The sequence below is a fragment of the Onychostoma macrolepis genome, chromosome 02, assembly GCF_012432095.1.
Source record: "Onychostoma macrolepis isolate SWU-2019 chromosome 02, ASM1243209v1, whole genome shotgun sequence".
Classification (NCBI taxonomy): Eukaryota; Metazoa; Chordata; class Actinopteri; order Cypriniformes; family Cyprinidae; genus Onychostoma; species Onychostoma macrolepis.
The window spans coordinates 6,586,690-6,600,548 of record NC_081156.1 but is presented as its reverse complement, the minus strand read 5'-3'; the positions used below and the strand labels follow the sequence as shown (position 1 = coordinate 6,600,548).

The following is a 13,859-nucleotide window of genomic DNA, read 5'->3' as shown; positions in this document are numbered from 1 at the left end:
TTTTTTGGGGGGTTTTTTTTGTGAAACTAAAGTAGAATTTGTTCTTTGAAAGTGCACTGAAAGCATGTTGTCCTCTCCCATTGTCATCAGTTTAATGTAATTATGCAGATAAGGAAGGAAACAAAAGAGGGAGTGGATTGAGGGAAAGACAGAAAGGTCTTTAGTGATACAGTGCAGTGTGTGACTGTAACCACATTTACAGCCACATGTGGCACATTTCATCTAAACCTTTTATTTGGCCTTTTATTGAGAAATATAACAGAAATCTTTCAGCAATTTCAGGTGCTGAGGCCAAAGAACTTTCACAAGAATAAGAAACCAAAGGGTTTGCACTCTGAAAATGTCCATAAAATTGCAAATGCATAAAAATATTTATCATGTTGTTCATTTTTGATATGAGGCAGACAAATCACTCGACCAACTAAGAACATCCAAGCTAAATGTTTTTGTCCTTGTTGTTGGTAATAAAATAATTTTTTTATATGGAAATATTCGAATCTACTTCACAAAGTTAAGTTAAGTCAAGGAACTAATGCATCAAACTGCATGTGGCACCAAAATAGTGACTGAAATCTCCATGTTGCGTCTATTGGACAACGTAAGTGTAAAATTGTTAATCTGAGACAAAACAAACGTTACCAGCAAAGTAAACAAACTTTTGTAGCTGTGCCTAATTATGTCTGTGGGTTGGTTTGTTTTGGCTACTTAAAGTGTTGCGTTTCCCTTGGCTATTTCAGGATCTCCTAGATTATATTTGTAAAGTTTTTGGTTTCTTTAGCTGGGATTGGACATCCTTGAACACATTATTTGAGTCACACCAAGTCCTTGGTTGTCAGTAAACTCGTTTTGATAAGGGAAAGAGACATGCAGCCTATGTTCATTGCTTTCAGTGTCATGTTGAAGCTTCAGTGATTGATTTTTGTTTTTTAGAATTCAACTACTTTCATTCTCTTCAATTTCTTATTATAAAAAGGACTTGGTGCATTTTTAGATGTGTCATAACAGCTTTCATGCATTGTAGATAATCAGTCAGAATTAGAAAGCAAATTGAACGCCTGTATGGAAGCAGTAAGAGGTGACTGGAGCTGAAATAGCTCTTGGCCTAAAGGCAGGGCTCTCTGCAGGCATGTCTACATTAGCATTTAACACCCCTTATGTGTCATTAGCAGTCAAACTGGACCCTGAGAGCCCTGAAGGCAGGACAGAACTATGCTCAGGTGCTGCTACCTCACTTTTCCTCTGTTTACCACAGTATCAAGATGAGTGATTTGTTGAAACTTGACCCAACAGGCCTCCAAGTGCTGTTTGCAAAACAGGGTGTGCAACTTGTTTTTTGAGTTATTCAATGGTGGCATCAATTGACATGACCCATGTGTCACACCAGCAATTTTCCAGTTTGTCAAACTGCAGAGACTTGTTGGGGGTTTTTTTTATCTGGGAAAAAAAAAAAAGATTTCAGATCCATTGTGTATTCTCAAAGAGGAAGCTTTTTCAATGCATCTGATGAAGACACTTGCCTCTTTGGACTGCAGTTGGTCTCAATTATATCTGGTTTTCTGGGTAATCATTCACAAATCTCACAATGTTCAAAGAAATGCTGACATATAATGCTATATTTATTGTTGCTGCAGTATTTATTGTGAAACTAATCATAGTATCACCTGGTGGAGATCAATAGATTTGCTTAAATCTAAACAAATCCATTTTATCACCTAGACTTTAAAAACTACTAATAGAAATTACCCATAAGGTCGTTCATTTTCTGATTTTCAAAGTATGTAGGTCATATAATCTAAATGCAAATTTGGGATACTTTTGATTGAAGTATTTACTGACTGATTGATGGCTTTACTGCATTTCACTCTTGTTTTAACCAGACCAAAAGCACAAGACCTGTCCCATCAGTCTTTGTGTAATCCTGGAAGTAGGAGACATGGAGTTCCTTTCCCCTGTGCGTTCCACAAACATTCCCTTGAGGTCATAGTGTCATATAACTCATCCTTCAGCGTTATCAGTTAACAGCTACATATGTTGAAGATCACTGCAATCTGTTCAGCTTTACAAACAACTGTCTGATCTGAGATAACGCATGGATTAATACTCACCATATATGAATCTTACTGATTTATTCCACAATAAATTCTCCATTCAGTGCTTTTAAATCAAAATAAGCCCATTGCCAGTCTCTAATTCTGCAATAGTTGGATTTAATTGCACAGTTCAAGCGACTCACAGAGAGATTAACATGAAACAAGTTATTCCCAATGTATTGCTCCAACAAGTTATGTACCATATGATATTATACATGGTATTTATACTGTCAATGAAGTTCTGACTGTTTGCCTTTTGTTTGTAGGTGCAGGAATACTGCGGTTTAACCTTGATATACCATGGAGAAGAGGTGATCCTGTCCTTCTGCAGCTAAATAAATATTATCAAAGGTATAGTGGTGCAATGGCGAATATTTTGCAAATTTCATGTTTTGTGTTTTGTTGCAGCCATATTATTGCACAGAAGTAGTTACTTGTCAAATATGAGATCTGGTTTTGGGTTCTTTTTTTTTCAATGAACTTAATGTGGCAGACTCATTTATCGTCATTTGCTGTCTTGATTATCATCTAGTTTAGTAGAAACTAAGAATGAGCTTTCGTAGTTTCACAAGGCAAACAAAAAGGTAAAAAGAGGAAAGGAAATGCAATCAGAAGTGCAAATTAAAGCATCACTGCAGAGCAGATGGCCTAATAGATGAGATGGTTATATTTATAAGTTTTCTTCATATCAGTATTTATTGCACGACTCTCTGGAGTGCCTGATTTTTATCGCTCAGCTGTACCTTTCTGGAATCAATTATAATGAGGATTATGAAACAGTTTCAAGGGCTTTTCTACGAAAGACTAAAAATAGCCTCCTTCAGGGTGGAATTGAAATCTCATTCAGGCAGTCCATCAGAAAGTTACATTAATTTCTCCTTCCCTCTCAGTCTCAAAATAGATGAACCCTTTAAACTTGAAAAAAAGATCTACTCTGTGAGATCAAAACTGAACTAATCATGATGTGTGTGTGGTATTTATGCAGGGCATATTTAAACAAAATGAATGTGTGAAAATTGTACGTTTTGTTTCAGATCATGGGGAATTCATACGCGGGACAGCTGAAATCTGCCCGCTTTGAGGAAGCTCTTCACAACTCCATAGAGGCCTCATTAAGATCGAGTGGCGGCGACCCACAGCCTGTATTCACACAGCTGTATCTCGAGCCCGATCAGTATCCTAGCAACCTGGAAGGTAATAATTTGCCTTCAAAGGAATTGATTTTGATTTGTTCTTAATAATAAATTGCATGTTATGGAAAAACATATGGTAGTGATTTTCTAAAACTTGGTCAAAGAAACTCTATTGCATCGATCAAAACGCTTCATATGTCATGTCCATTGATGATAATTGCTTAGTTTTCTTCAGACAAAATCATATTTTATCCAGTATAAAGAGAATACATACTATAATCTCACACACATATTTTGTGCACCCTGCTTTTCAGTTTGCTTGAAATTGCCTTCATGTCCCTTAAATTAGTTTTTGCAATGTCCGCTTTTTGAATTGCGTTCAAAATAATGAATAAAACAATTTAAGTCAAGATTATCTATGTAAAATCTATTTCTACAGTAGAAATACCAGTAGAAAAATAGATTGTTTAAATTACATTTTCTTTCAAATAAGAAAATATTTCATTTCACTCATGTCCACAAAAATTGTCAACTATGTTACAAATCAAACACCCTGAAAACTAAAAATGTTTTATCACAAAACCATGTGACCAGTGTCATGTGATGTCATTTACTTCTGTGGCTGACATTTTGAACACATTATGGTAAATTTTTTGTGTATTTGATCTCAAATGACCTATTGCCAAAGATTATAATAATTGCCCATCAACTGCCCATGGTTTGCAATACATATTACAATTTGAGGTGAAAATTATCAGGAAAATAACAGATCAGGCCTGCCTTTCAAATTGTAAGTCAAAGTGATGAAGCTTTCAACTATGTTACCTGTAAGTCCATACAGTTTGTCCGTAACAGTTGACAAACTCACCAGCAAGAAAAAAACATCTTACTGAAAGCAGTAGTTGTTTATTGGGGAAGCACATTGTTTTTACACTTTTTTTCCTGTTGTGAAATGTACCCTAACTTATAGATTGACTCATATGCATGTGTAAGTGTGCATATACTGTATATATGTATAGCAATAGCACACCTGTCTCTGGTTCTGCCCTCCAGATATTAAGCCCAAAATGGACCTGAGTATGAGGTCCGACCTGTCCAGCCATGTGTTGGTGAATCGCCAGTCGTCCAATTCCATTGAAGATATAGATGACGAGGATGATTCAGACACCAGCAGCCCACCGCTGCCGTACCTTCAGGGCCCCCCTCCTGACGGCTGCTGCACTGTCGACGGTAGAGAAATTAATAGACTATTTACATACAGAGCAATTTTAACGTGCCAAGTCGGTGTGGAAGTGAAACGATGATAATGACATTGCAAAACTATTGAAAATAGTGTAAACAGTGACTCAACAGCACAGTCGCTTTTCATTGTATCGCTGACTTGAGTCATCTGTGTCCAGGGTTCTGTCAAGCGGGAAAGGATCTGCGCTTGGTTTCCATGGCAACAGAGTCGATCGAGGTTCCCGCGGGGTTTGAGCTGGTTGGTGCCAAATCGCCCAGCATCCCGGAGCACATCCTCGTCTGTGCGGTGGACAAGCGCTTCCTGCCAGATGAGAATGGGAAAAATGCACTTTTAGGTTGGTGTTCCAATGCAATTCCAGGACTTACATAATCTATATTATTATATAATTAGTAATTATAGGGATGCACCAATACCACTTTTTCCAGGATGATACCGATACTTTTATTTTTGGTACTTGCCAATACCGAGTACCGATACCTGTATTTTCATTGCATATGGAATTTAAAAAATTCTGGGTACAGAAAACAAAAGAATATGTTGTATATTCACTTGTTCTGTGAATTGATATGTAAAGTAACAAAATCTGCCATTCAGAAGCAATACTGAATATATTTTATCCAGTATAAAGAGAATACATACTATAATCTCACACACATATTTTGTGCACCCTGCTTTTCAGTTTGCTTGAAATTGCCTTCATGTCCCTTAAATTAGTTTTTGCAATGTCCGCTTTTTGAATTGCGTTCAAAATAATGAATAAAACAATTTAAGTCAAGATTATCTATGTAAAATCTATTTCTACAGTAGAAATACCAGTAGAAAAATAGATTGTTTAAATTACATTTTCTTTCAAATAAGAAAATATTTCATTTCACTCATGTCCACAAAAATTGTCAACTATGTTACAAATCAAACACCCCTGAAAACTAAAAAATGTTTTATCACAAAACCACGTGACCAGTGTCATGTGATGTCATTTACTTCTGTGGCTGACATTTTGAACACATTATGGTACATTTTTTGTGTATTTGATCTCAAATGACCTATTGCCAAAGATTATAATAATTGCCCATCAACTGCCCATGGTTTGCAATACATATTACAATTTGAGGTGAAAATTATCAGGAAAATAACAGATCAGGCCTGCCTTTCAAATTGTAAGTCAAAGTGATGAAGCTTTCAACTATGTTACCTGTAAGTCCATACAGTTTGTCCGTAACAGTTGACAAACTCACCAGCAAGAAAAAAACATCTTACTGAAAGCAGTAGTTGTTTATTGGGGAAGCACATTGTTTTTACACTTTTTTTCCTGTTGTGAAATGTACCCTAACTTATAGATTGACTCATATGCATGTGTAAGTGTGCATATACTGTATATATGTATAGCAATAGCACACCTGTCTCTGGTTCTGCCCTCCAGATATTAAGCCCAAAATGGACCTGAGCATGAGGTCCGACCTGTCCAGCCATGTGCTGGTGAATCGCCAGTCGTCCAATTCCATTGAAGATATAGATGACGAGGATGATTCAGACACCAGCAGCCCACCGCTGCCGTACCTTCAGGGCCCCCCTCCTGACGGCTGCTGCACTGTCGACGGTAGAGAAATTAATAGACTATTTACATACAGAGCAATTTTAACGTGCCAAGTCGGTGTGGAAGTGAAACGTATGATAATGACATTGCAAAACTATTGAAAAATAGTGTAAACAGTGACTCAACAGCACAGTCGCTTTTCATTGTATCGCTGACTTGAGTCATCTGTGTCCAGGGTTCTGTCAAGCGGGAAAGGATCTGCGCTTGGTTTCCATGGCAACAGAGTCGATCGAGGTTCCCGCGGGGTTTGAGCTGGTTGGTGCCAAATCGCCCAGCATCCCGGAGCACATCCTCGTCTGTGCGGTGGACAAGCGCTTCCTGCCAGATGAGAATGGGAAAAATGCACTTTTAGGTTGGTGTTCCAATGCAATTCCAGGACTTACATAATCTATATTATTATATAATTAGTAATTATAGGGATGCACCAATACCACTTTTTCCAGGATGATACCGATACTTTTATTTTTGGTACTTGCCAATACCGAGTACCGATACCTGTATTTTCATTGCATATGGAATTTAAAAAAATTCTGGGTACAGAAAACAAAAGAATATGTTGTATATTCACTTGTTCTGTGAATTGATATGTAAAGTAACAAAATCTGCCATTCAGAAGCAATACTGAATATATTTTATTGCCTGATTAGGATGCATTAGGGATGCAACGATACCGTTACTGGTATCAGTATCGTGCCCGATACTGCGCTCCTGTATTCATACTCCGACTCATAAAAATGCTCCGATACCAAACTAAGTCAACTAACATTATACATATTCTTTTGGTTTCTGTACCCAATATTTAAAAAAATTACAAATGCAATGAAAATACAGGTATCGGTACTTGGTATCAGCAAGTACCAAAAATAAAAGTATCGGTATCGGCCTAGTTCTGGAAAAAGTGTTATCGGTGCACCCCTGGTGTAAATCTTGGTCAGAAACCTTTCTTCGCAGAGTCTTTCTCAAGTCTTTCACAGCACGTAGTGATGCATGTTTGTGTGTTTGTGAAGGGTTTTCGGGGAACTGCGTGGGCTGTGGTGAGAAAGGGTTCCGCTACTTCACTGAGTTCTCCAACCACATCAACCTGAAGTTATCCACTCAGCCGAAGAAGCAGAAGCACTTAAAGTACTACCTGGTGAAGAACTCTCAGGGTGCTCTGTGCAAGGGAACCCTCATCTGCTGGAAAGGTACCACACTTACGCGCAAAATGTCGCATGGCATAGACAGTGGACTGTCTTAAAGTTTTGATGCTGTTCATCATTTAAATGAACTACTTAGCAAATGGATTAAGATATTTTCCAAATTGAACTACCCCTGTTATTATATTTAACTAACTAAATAAATAAAAATACATTCTTGTTAAATATTTTACTACATTTTATGTTGAAGTTGTATTTATTAAAAGTAAATTGATCTGATTAATTTAAATATCTATTTAATTGATAATTCAATACAATTTTTAAGTTAATAAATTGATAATTAATGATTTCTTCCATAAAAGAAAAATTATTTTTTAATTATTTACACAGAAAAAATTATTTACACTTTATACATAAAATTATTTAAACATAATTTACTAGGGATGTAACGATTCACTCAACTCACGATTCCATTTGATTCATGATTTTTTTAACAAAATGAGATTGAAGACATTATACAGTAAATGAGAAGGTGTCCTTTTATTAGGCTGTTGCTGCACATTTCTCTGTGAAATTGAAATATAACAAAACTAAATTTAAATTTTAAAACCAACCCCAAATCAAATAAGCAAGTCACACAAATAAAAGAAATGTCTTCATATAAACAAACTAAGGCTTTGTCTGTGCTCTTTCCATTTAAAATGAGAGGCAACCACTGCATTTTAATCATCATCCAAACAAAGATGCTGCATACATGCAGCATGAGCAGTTTTTAATCTAACTTAGACTGTATAAGTTCGAAATTTGAAGGAAAAACAGAATGGTCTGACTTTAGTTTTGTGAAACTATAATACATAAAACACATCTGAAAGAAACAGCAGACGAGCTGAATGAGACGTAGATTTACTCTCTGCCAGCAGGTGGCGCTTTTGAACAGCAATGATATTTACATTTACATTTATGCATTTAGCAGACGCTTTTATCCAAAGCGACTTACATTGCATTCAAGTTACAGTTTTTACATTTTATCAGCTCTTGCTTTCCCTGGGAATCAAACCCATGATCCTGGCGTTGCTAGCGCCATGCTCTACTATTTGAGCTACAGGAAAGCTATAGTGATATAGTGTTTACTGCTGTAAACAAAGCAGAGCTGTGCTTATGAACTCTACTTTAATATGCATAGTTCAGAGGCAAGATGAAAAGAAAATACCACATTATCTGTTCTAAAGACAGTCAGTTCCCCTCAGAGATACATTCATATAAACTCCTACCCCATTTGTATCGCGATTTGTTTGGCATCTCAACTGATTTGAATCGTCATGTATTTGAATTGATTTTCAACCGGCTCGCGGTTAATCGTTACATCCCTATAATATACTTTTGTTTTATTTAACAAAAAAGTTATGTATTTTGTTATGTATTTTTGCTACATTTCTAAACATTAAATAAGGCACAATATTAAACTTAAATTAAATGAGTCTGTTGGATTCCAGTTAAAATGTATTTGCAATTGTTTATTATTTTTAAATTAATAAATTGATAATTTATGATTTCTTCCATAAAAGATAAATTTACACAAAATATAGTATACATAAAATTATTTATGTATACTATGAAGTATTTTTGCTACATTTCTAAACATTAAATAAGGTAAAATATTAAATTAAATGCCTGTTTGATTGCAATTAAAATGTATTTGCAATTGTTTATTATTTTTAAATTAATATATTGATAATAGATTATTTCTTCCGTAAAGGTTAAGATGAATTATTCACAGAGAATATATTGTACATAGAATTATTTGAATATAATTTCCAATTTTTATTTATCATAGTTTTTTTTTTTTTAAACAAAAACACACATTTTTGGTTAAATATTTTTACATATTTCTAAACATAAATAGTTTGACAGTAAAAAATAAAAAGTTAAAAATTAAATCAATTTAAAAGTCTGTTTAATCACAAATAAAATGTACTTGCATTTGTATTTTATTTTTAAATGTGCAAATTGATAACTGATACAAATTATTGAAAAAGAGTACTGTTTAAATTGGAAAAATAGGTCTTGAAATGATCTTACTCTTATTTCAGACCCGTACCAATGAGGAAAAAAATGCAGTGGTCCTGATATATTCTGCATCCTTCCCATCCATGTATTATACATAACATTGTTACTGAATCTGTTTGATTTGAAAGAGACGGATGGTTCACTTGACATTACCTGTGAATTTTTTTTTTTCTTTTCATTTTCAGATTGTAAGACAAGGCCATTCTCGAGCAGTGCTTCTTCATCCAAACCTAGTTCCTCATCCTCACTAAGCAGCAAAGAAAATGGAGACACAAATGGCCACAGTCCATCTCCCTTCCCCCTCTCAGGTGAGTGCATGTGTGGACTGTTAAATATTACAAGCTTTGTCACACAATATTCTATTTTTCACCGCCCAGAGTTGTTTCTCATGTGAAAGCATGCCATTTTAAATCTCACAAGTGAAGCTCTGGAGCACATAAGAGAACACATGCTGCATCTGTCCAGTGGAGGATGTCCATCTTCTGCTGATCTCTGCATGCGCAGAGGTCATGTTCTGTCCTGGGGGAGGGTCCATACGGGGGTAGGGATGGAAACCTGCGGTTAAAGAGGGGTGGGGGGCAACTCAGCATTTGGTGACATCTGGCTGGAGGCCACACAGTGTTTACCCAACAGTGTTTGGTGAAAGAAAGCAAGTCATTGTCTCATTCTTCCTCACAACACCATTCAGAGAGCCGGGCAGCTGGCAGCAGAGATCGTCCATTAGTGGCGAGAACAGTCTTTTACAATGCACAGAATAGGTTTAGGAGAAGGGCTCATTATTGCAAGACAAATGCAAACACATTTTGTGTTTCGACTAGTTTAAATGCCATATCTTCTTCATTTCCCATGAAGAGTAAAAAAGTAAAACTGCACTGATAAGTTATTCTTTGATCCACAGAGTCGCCTCCTGCCCGCATGCAATCTGGCTCATCCTCAGGGATTTTTGGACCCCCAGAGCTGGGCTTCCTCAAACCATTGAACACACCAACCCACGGGACCAAGACTTTACCGATCGGTACCGGATATTTGTCTCATTTTGAATTTCAAGAAGCATTGATTGCTCATAATACCAAGCTAAAAAGCCATATATCATTTTGTATTAAAGTACAAATTAGAAATTTAAACAAATCACACTGTACATTCAGCCTTAACATTAAGCAGCCAATCAGTTATTATATTTAAAAAACATTTTTAATTGTCTTTATTATATTTAATATAAAAAAATGTTTTTGTTAAATATTTTACTATTTAGTTTTAAGATTAAATATGTTCAAATGTTAAAGTTAAAAGTTTATCAAATTAATTTAAATGTCTATTTAATTGACAGTTTGGATGTTTTTGCATTTTTTAAATTAATAAATTGATAATGTTTCTTCCATGAAAGTTAATAAATTGTTTATATAGAATATAAAATGCATAGAATTATTTGAATATAATTTCCAAATTTAATTGTCATTGTTTCATTAAACAAAACACATTTCTGTTAAATATTTTGCTACATTTCTAAACAATAAATAAGTTAAAATATTAAAATGAAAATGTATTTGCATTTGTAAAGTTAGGATAAATTATTTACATATAATATACATCTTTGAATATAATTTCCCAAATTAATTATCATTGTTTAAAAACAAACAAACATTTTTGTTAAATATTTTTGCTACATTTTTAAATGTTAAACAAAGTAAAATATTAAAATTTGCATTTGTATTGTATTTTTAAAATAATAAATTGTTAACAACCAATAATGGTCAACTTTGTGTTTCAAATGTTCGCTGCTTCATTGTTTGTTTTTCTCCACAGAAGGATAGAATGAATCCCTTCTCTGAAGGTCATTTGTATTGGCTGCTTACACAACCCCTTTTGCAAACACACACACACACACACACACACACACACACACACACACACACACATTAACTCGCTCCAAATCATCAATATAAGACCAGAAATTCTCTATTAAGGGTTTTAATGTCAGCCCACGTTTCAAGTTCCCTGCAATTGATGTTTAACATGTATGTGCTCTATTTATGTGTGTCAGGAATATTAGATGTAAAAGGGGCCCAGCAGTTCATTATCAATATGCCATCAGTTAATGGAAATCAGTAAACTGTGCTCCACAGGACCCATTCTCCTTCAGAAATGAGAGAGAATGCGTTCCTCCCTATTGAATTTGTGTGTAGGCTGGGGTGTTTGCTTATTTTGTCACCAGAACAGTGGACGGTAGCCATTAATGTGCCCTCTGGGCACTTGGGAAATTCTTGAATAAATTTTAGTCTGAAAAGTTGGTTCACAAATGTATGAATATATTTTTAAAAATCAGCATATTAGAATGATTTCTGAAGGATCGTGTGAAGACTGGAGTAATGATGAAAATTCAGCGCTGCATCACAGGAATAATTACATTTTAAAATATATTCAAATAGAAAACAGTTGTCTTAAATTGTAAAAAAATATTTCATAGTATTACAGTTTTTACTGTATTTTTAGATTAAACGCAGCCTTGATGAGCATAGGAGCCCTCATGTGTATAAATGGTTCTCCACAGTGTTTTACTGACTTCCAAACTTATTTTCTGTTGTTCAGTTCCCACTGCCCTGCGAGTAAACAGTCTAACTAATGGTCTAAGTATGGACGGACGGTCCAGTCTACTGAACCCGCCTCATACAAACCCACTGGCCACACCTACTCATGGCTATAGGGCCACAGAACCAGGAGACAGTCCAGGTAAGCATTAAACCAGCCAATCACAATGCTGCCTGATAGAGCTGCACGATTAATCGTTAAAAGATCACGATCTCGATTCAAACACCCACGCAATCTAATTTCTAACGATTCGCCTTGTCTATCAAACCTTTGACAAATCCCCTTTTGAAAGTAACTTGCGCTTCAAATAATTGCGCTTGTGTCGATTGCATTGTTTCACCACTAGGTGGCGACAGGTGACTGTTAAAAAATGTAAGCTTATTTGTCATTGAATCATTCATTCAAGAGATTTGTTCAAAATATTGATTCATCCAGTAATGAAAAAGATAAGTATTTATGAGTGAGTCATTAAATCATTCATTCAAACCACTTTTCATTATTTTAATACATGGTGTAACTTATTAACTATATTATATTTTAAACACATATATATTAAAATGTTTAATAGTTTTCAAAATAATGAAACACTTTTAAATAGATTGCAGCAATTAATATCATGTCACACATAATTTTGTTTAGTTTAAAATGGTAATCTCTTTATGAGACAAAAAAAATCGTGATTCTCAATTCTTCCAGAATCGTGCAGCTCTACTGCCTGATGCATATCATTAGGGGTCAAACTCATCAGATGTTTTTAGAAGGCATCTGTGCATCTTGATGATAACAAGTATGTTTCATCCTGTGCTCTTTCTTGCAGCATCCTCTGCTATGTCATCAGGTCCGCCTAAAAAGCGTCACCGCAGCTGGCACCCCACATCTCTCGTCCCCGTCCCGGCCACAGCCGTCCCTGTGCCAGCCATCCGCCCGCTGACGTGCAGCTCTGGTGGGTCTCACTTCATCATCCTCAGCCTGATGTTTGTAAATGCTGCTGTCAGTCAGTTCATCCAGGCTGTTTATGCATGGCCTTGAGCGGAAAACAGCCATGAATTTGATTACCTTGCTTTTGTGTTTAACAAGTACCAAGGAACATGACATTTTCCATCCACAAGGATGATTTATTCATTGTTTTCATAGAAACAGGGGTGAAGGGTCACGCTAAAGTGGGTCCTGTTTAGCAGCAGATTGGAGGGTTTATGCTTTGGAGATCCATGCACTGTGATCCTGTAGCTTAGTTACCTTTTCCTCACCATTGATTGGAGTGTCATGTTAACAAAGCATGGGACTGAAGAGATTCGTCCAACGTATTATCGGGTTTCCACAATGGCTTGACAGCATATTCTATGTGTTCCAATACAAAAAGTACATACATGTAATGTTTTGCTCCTTCGTTCCAGGTTCTTTATTGTCCCTGTCCAATCAACAGCCTCCATCAGTGTCAGGGGTCATACAACCCCAACCAATCACAGCCGGAGAAACTGTTATCATTCCTGACAACCTTCTGAACTCCTCTGGGGTCCGACCAGTCCTTCTCATTGGTCAGTCTTCATAACAGGCTTATGTATTAAAAGCTCATATGGTTATATTGACTTTCATAGTATTTTTTTCCATACTGTGGAAGTCAGTGGGGACCAACAAAATTTTTGGAGTAAATTATTAGGTGAACTATCCCTTTAATTTGATGAACAAGTCATTGCAACAATTTTTAGGGGCCAATATATATCAATTTCAGAATTAATAACTTGATATTTTTCAAAGTAGTGATTTTTTTTTTTCAAAATGATAAAATATATAATATAATTATATTCTTACAAAGCATTTTTTTAACCTTAAGTAGGCATGATCCTATAAAGACAAGTTAACAGGCTAGCGAAATGCTAACGTTTAGATTAAAAAGCTAGCAATGTGAGATTAATTTGATTGACAGTATCAGATATATATTTAACTTATATTTAAGAATTTAAACAGCAAAGAGTCATAACAAGATAGAGATTCAAAATAAAGCTCAGCAGA

At 35.6% G+C, this 13,859-nt stretch overlaps 1 protein-coding gene across 4 annotated transcripts in view; it reads left to right on the top strand.

The window, feature by feature from the left end:
* greb1l (GREB1 like retinoic acid receptor coactivator) overlaps positions 1–13,859 on the top strand; it is a 61,376-nt gene that overhangs the window by 23,601 nt on the left and 23,916 nt on the right. For 3 of the 4 annotated variants that reach the window (XM_058755869.1, XM_058755896.1, XM_058755879.1), the window contains 10 exons: positions 2,357–2,441; positions 3,125–3,284; positions 5,887–6,063; positions 6,236–6,412; positions 7,068–7,244; positions 9,449–9,571; positions 10,162–10,278; positions 11,850–11,990; positions 12,667–12,792; positions 13,244–13,384. In XM_058755869.1, the coding sequence (XP_058611852.1) occupies positions 3,128–3,284; positions 5,887–6,063; positions 6,236–6,412; positions 7,068–7,244; positions 9,449–9,571; positions 10,162–10,278; positions 11,850–11,990; positions 12,667–12,792; positions 13,244–13,384 (1,336 nt within the window). In that variant the 5' untranslated portion in view covers positions 2,357–2,441; positions 3,125–3,127. Of the gene's footprint in view, positions 1–1,877; positions 1,952–2,356; positions 2,442–3,124; positions 3,285–5,886; positions 6,064–6,235; positions 6,413–7,067; positions 7,245–9,448; positions 9,572–10,161; positions 10,279–11,849; positions 11,991–12,666; positions 12,793–13,243; positions 13,385–13,859 lie in introns of all 4 variants that reach the window. The other variant, XM_058755887.1, reaches the window with a different exon arrangement.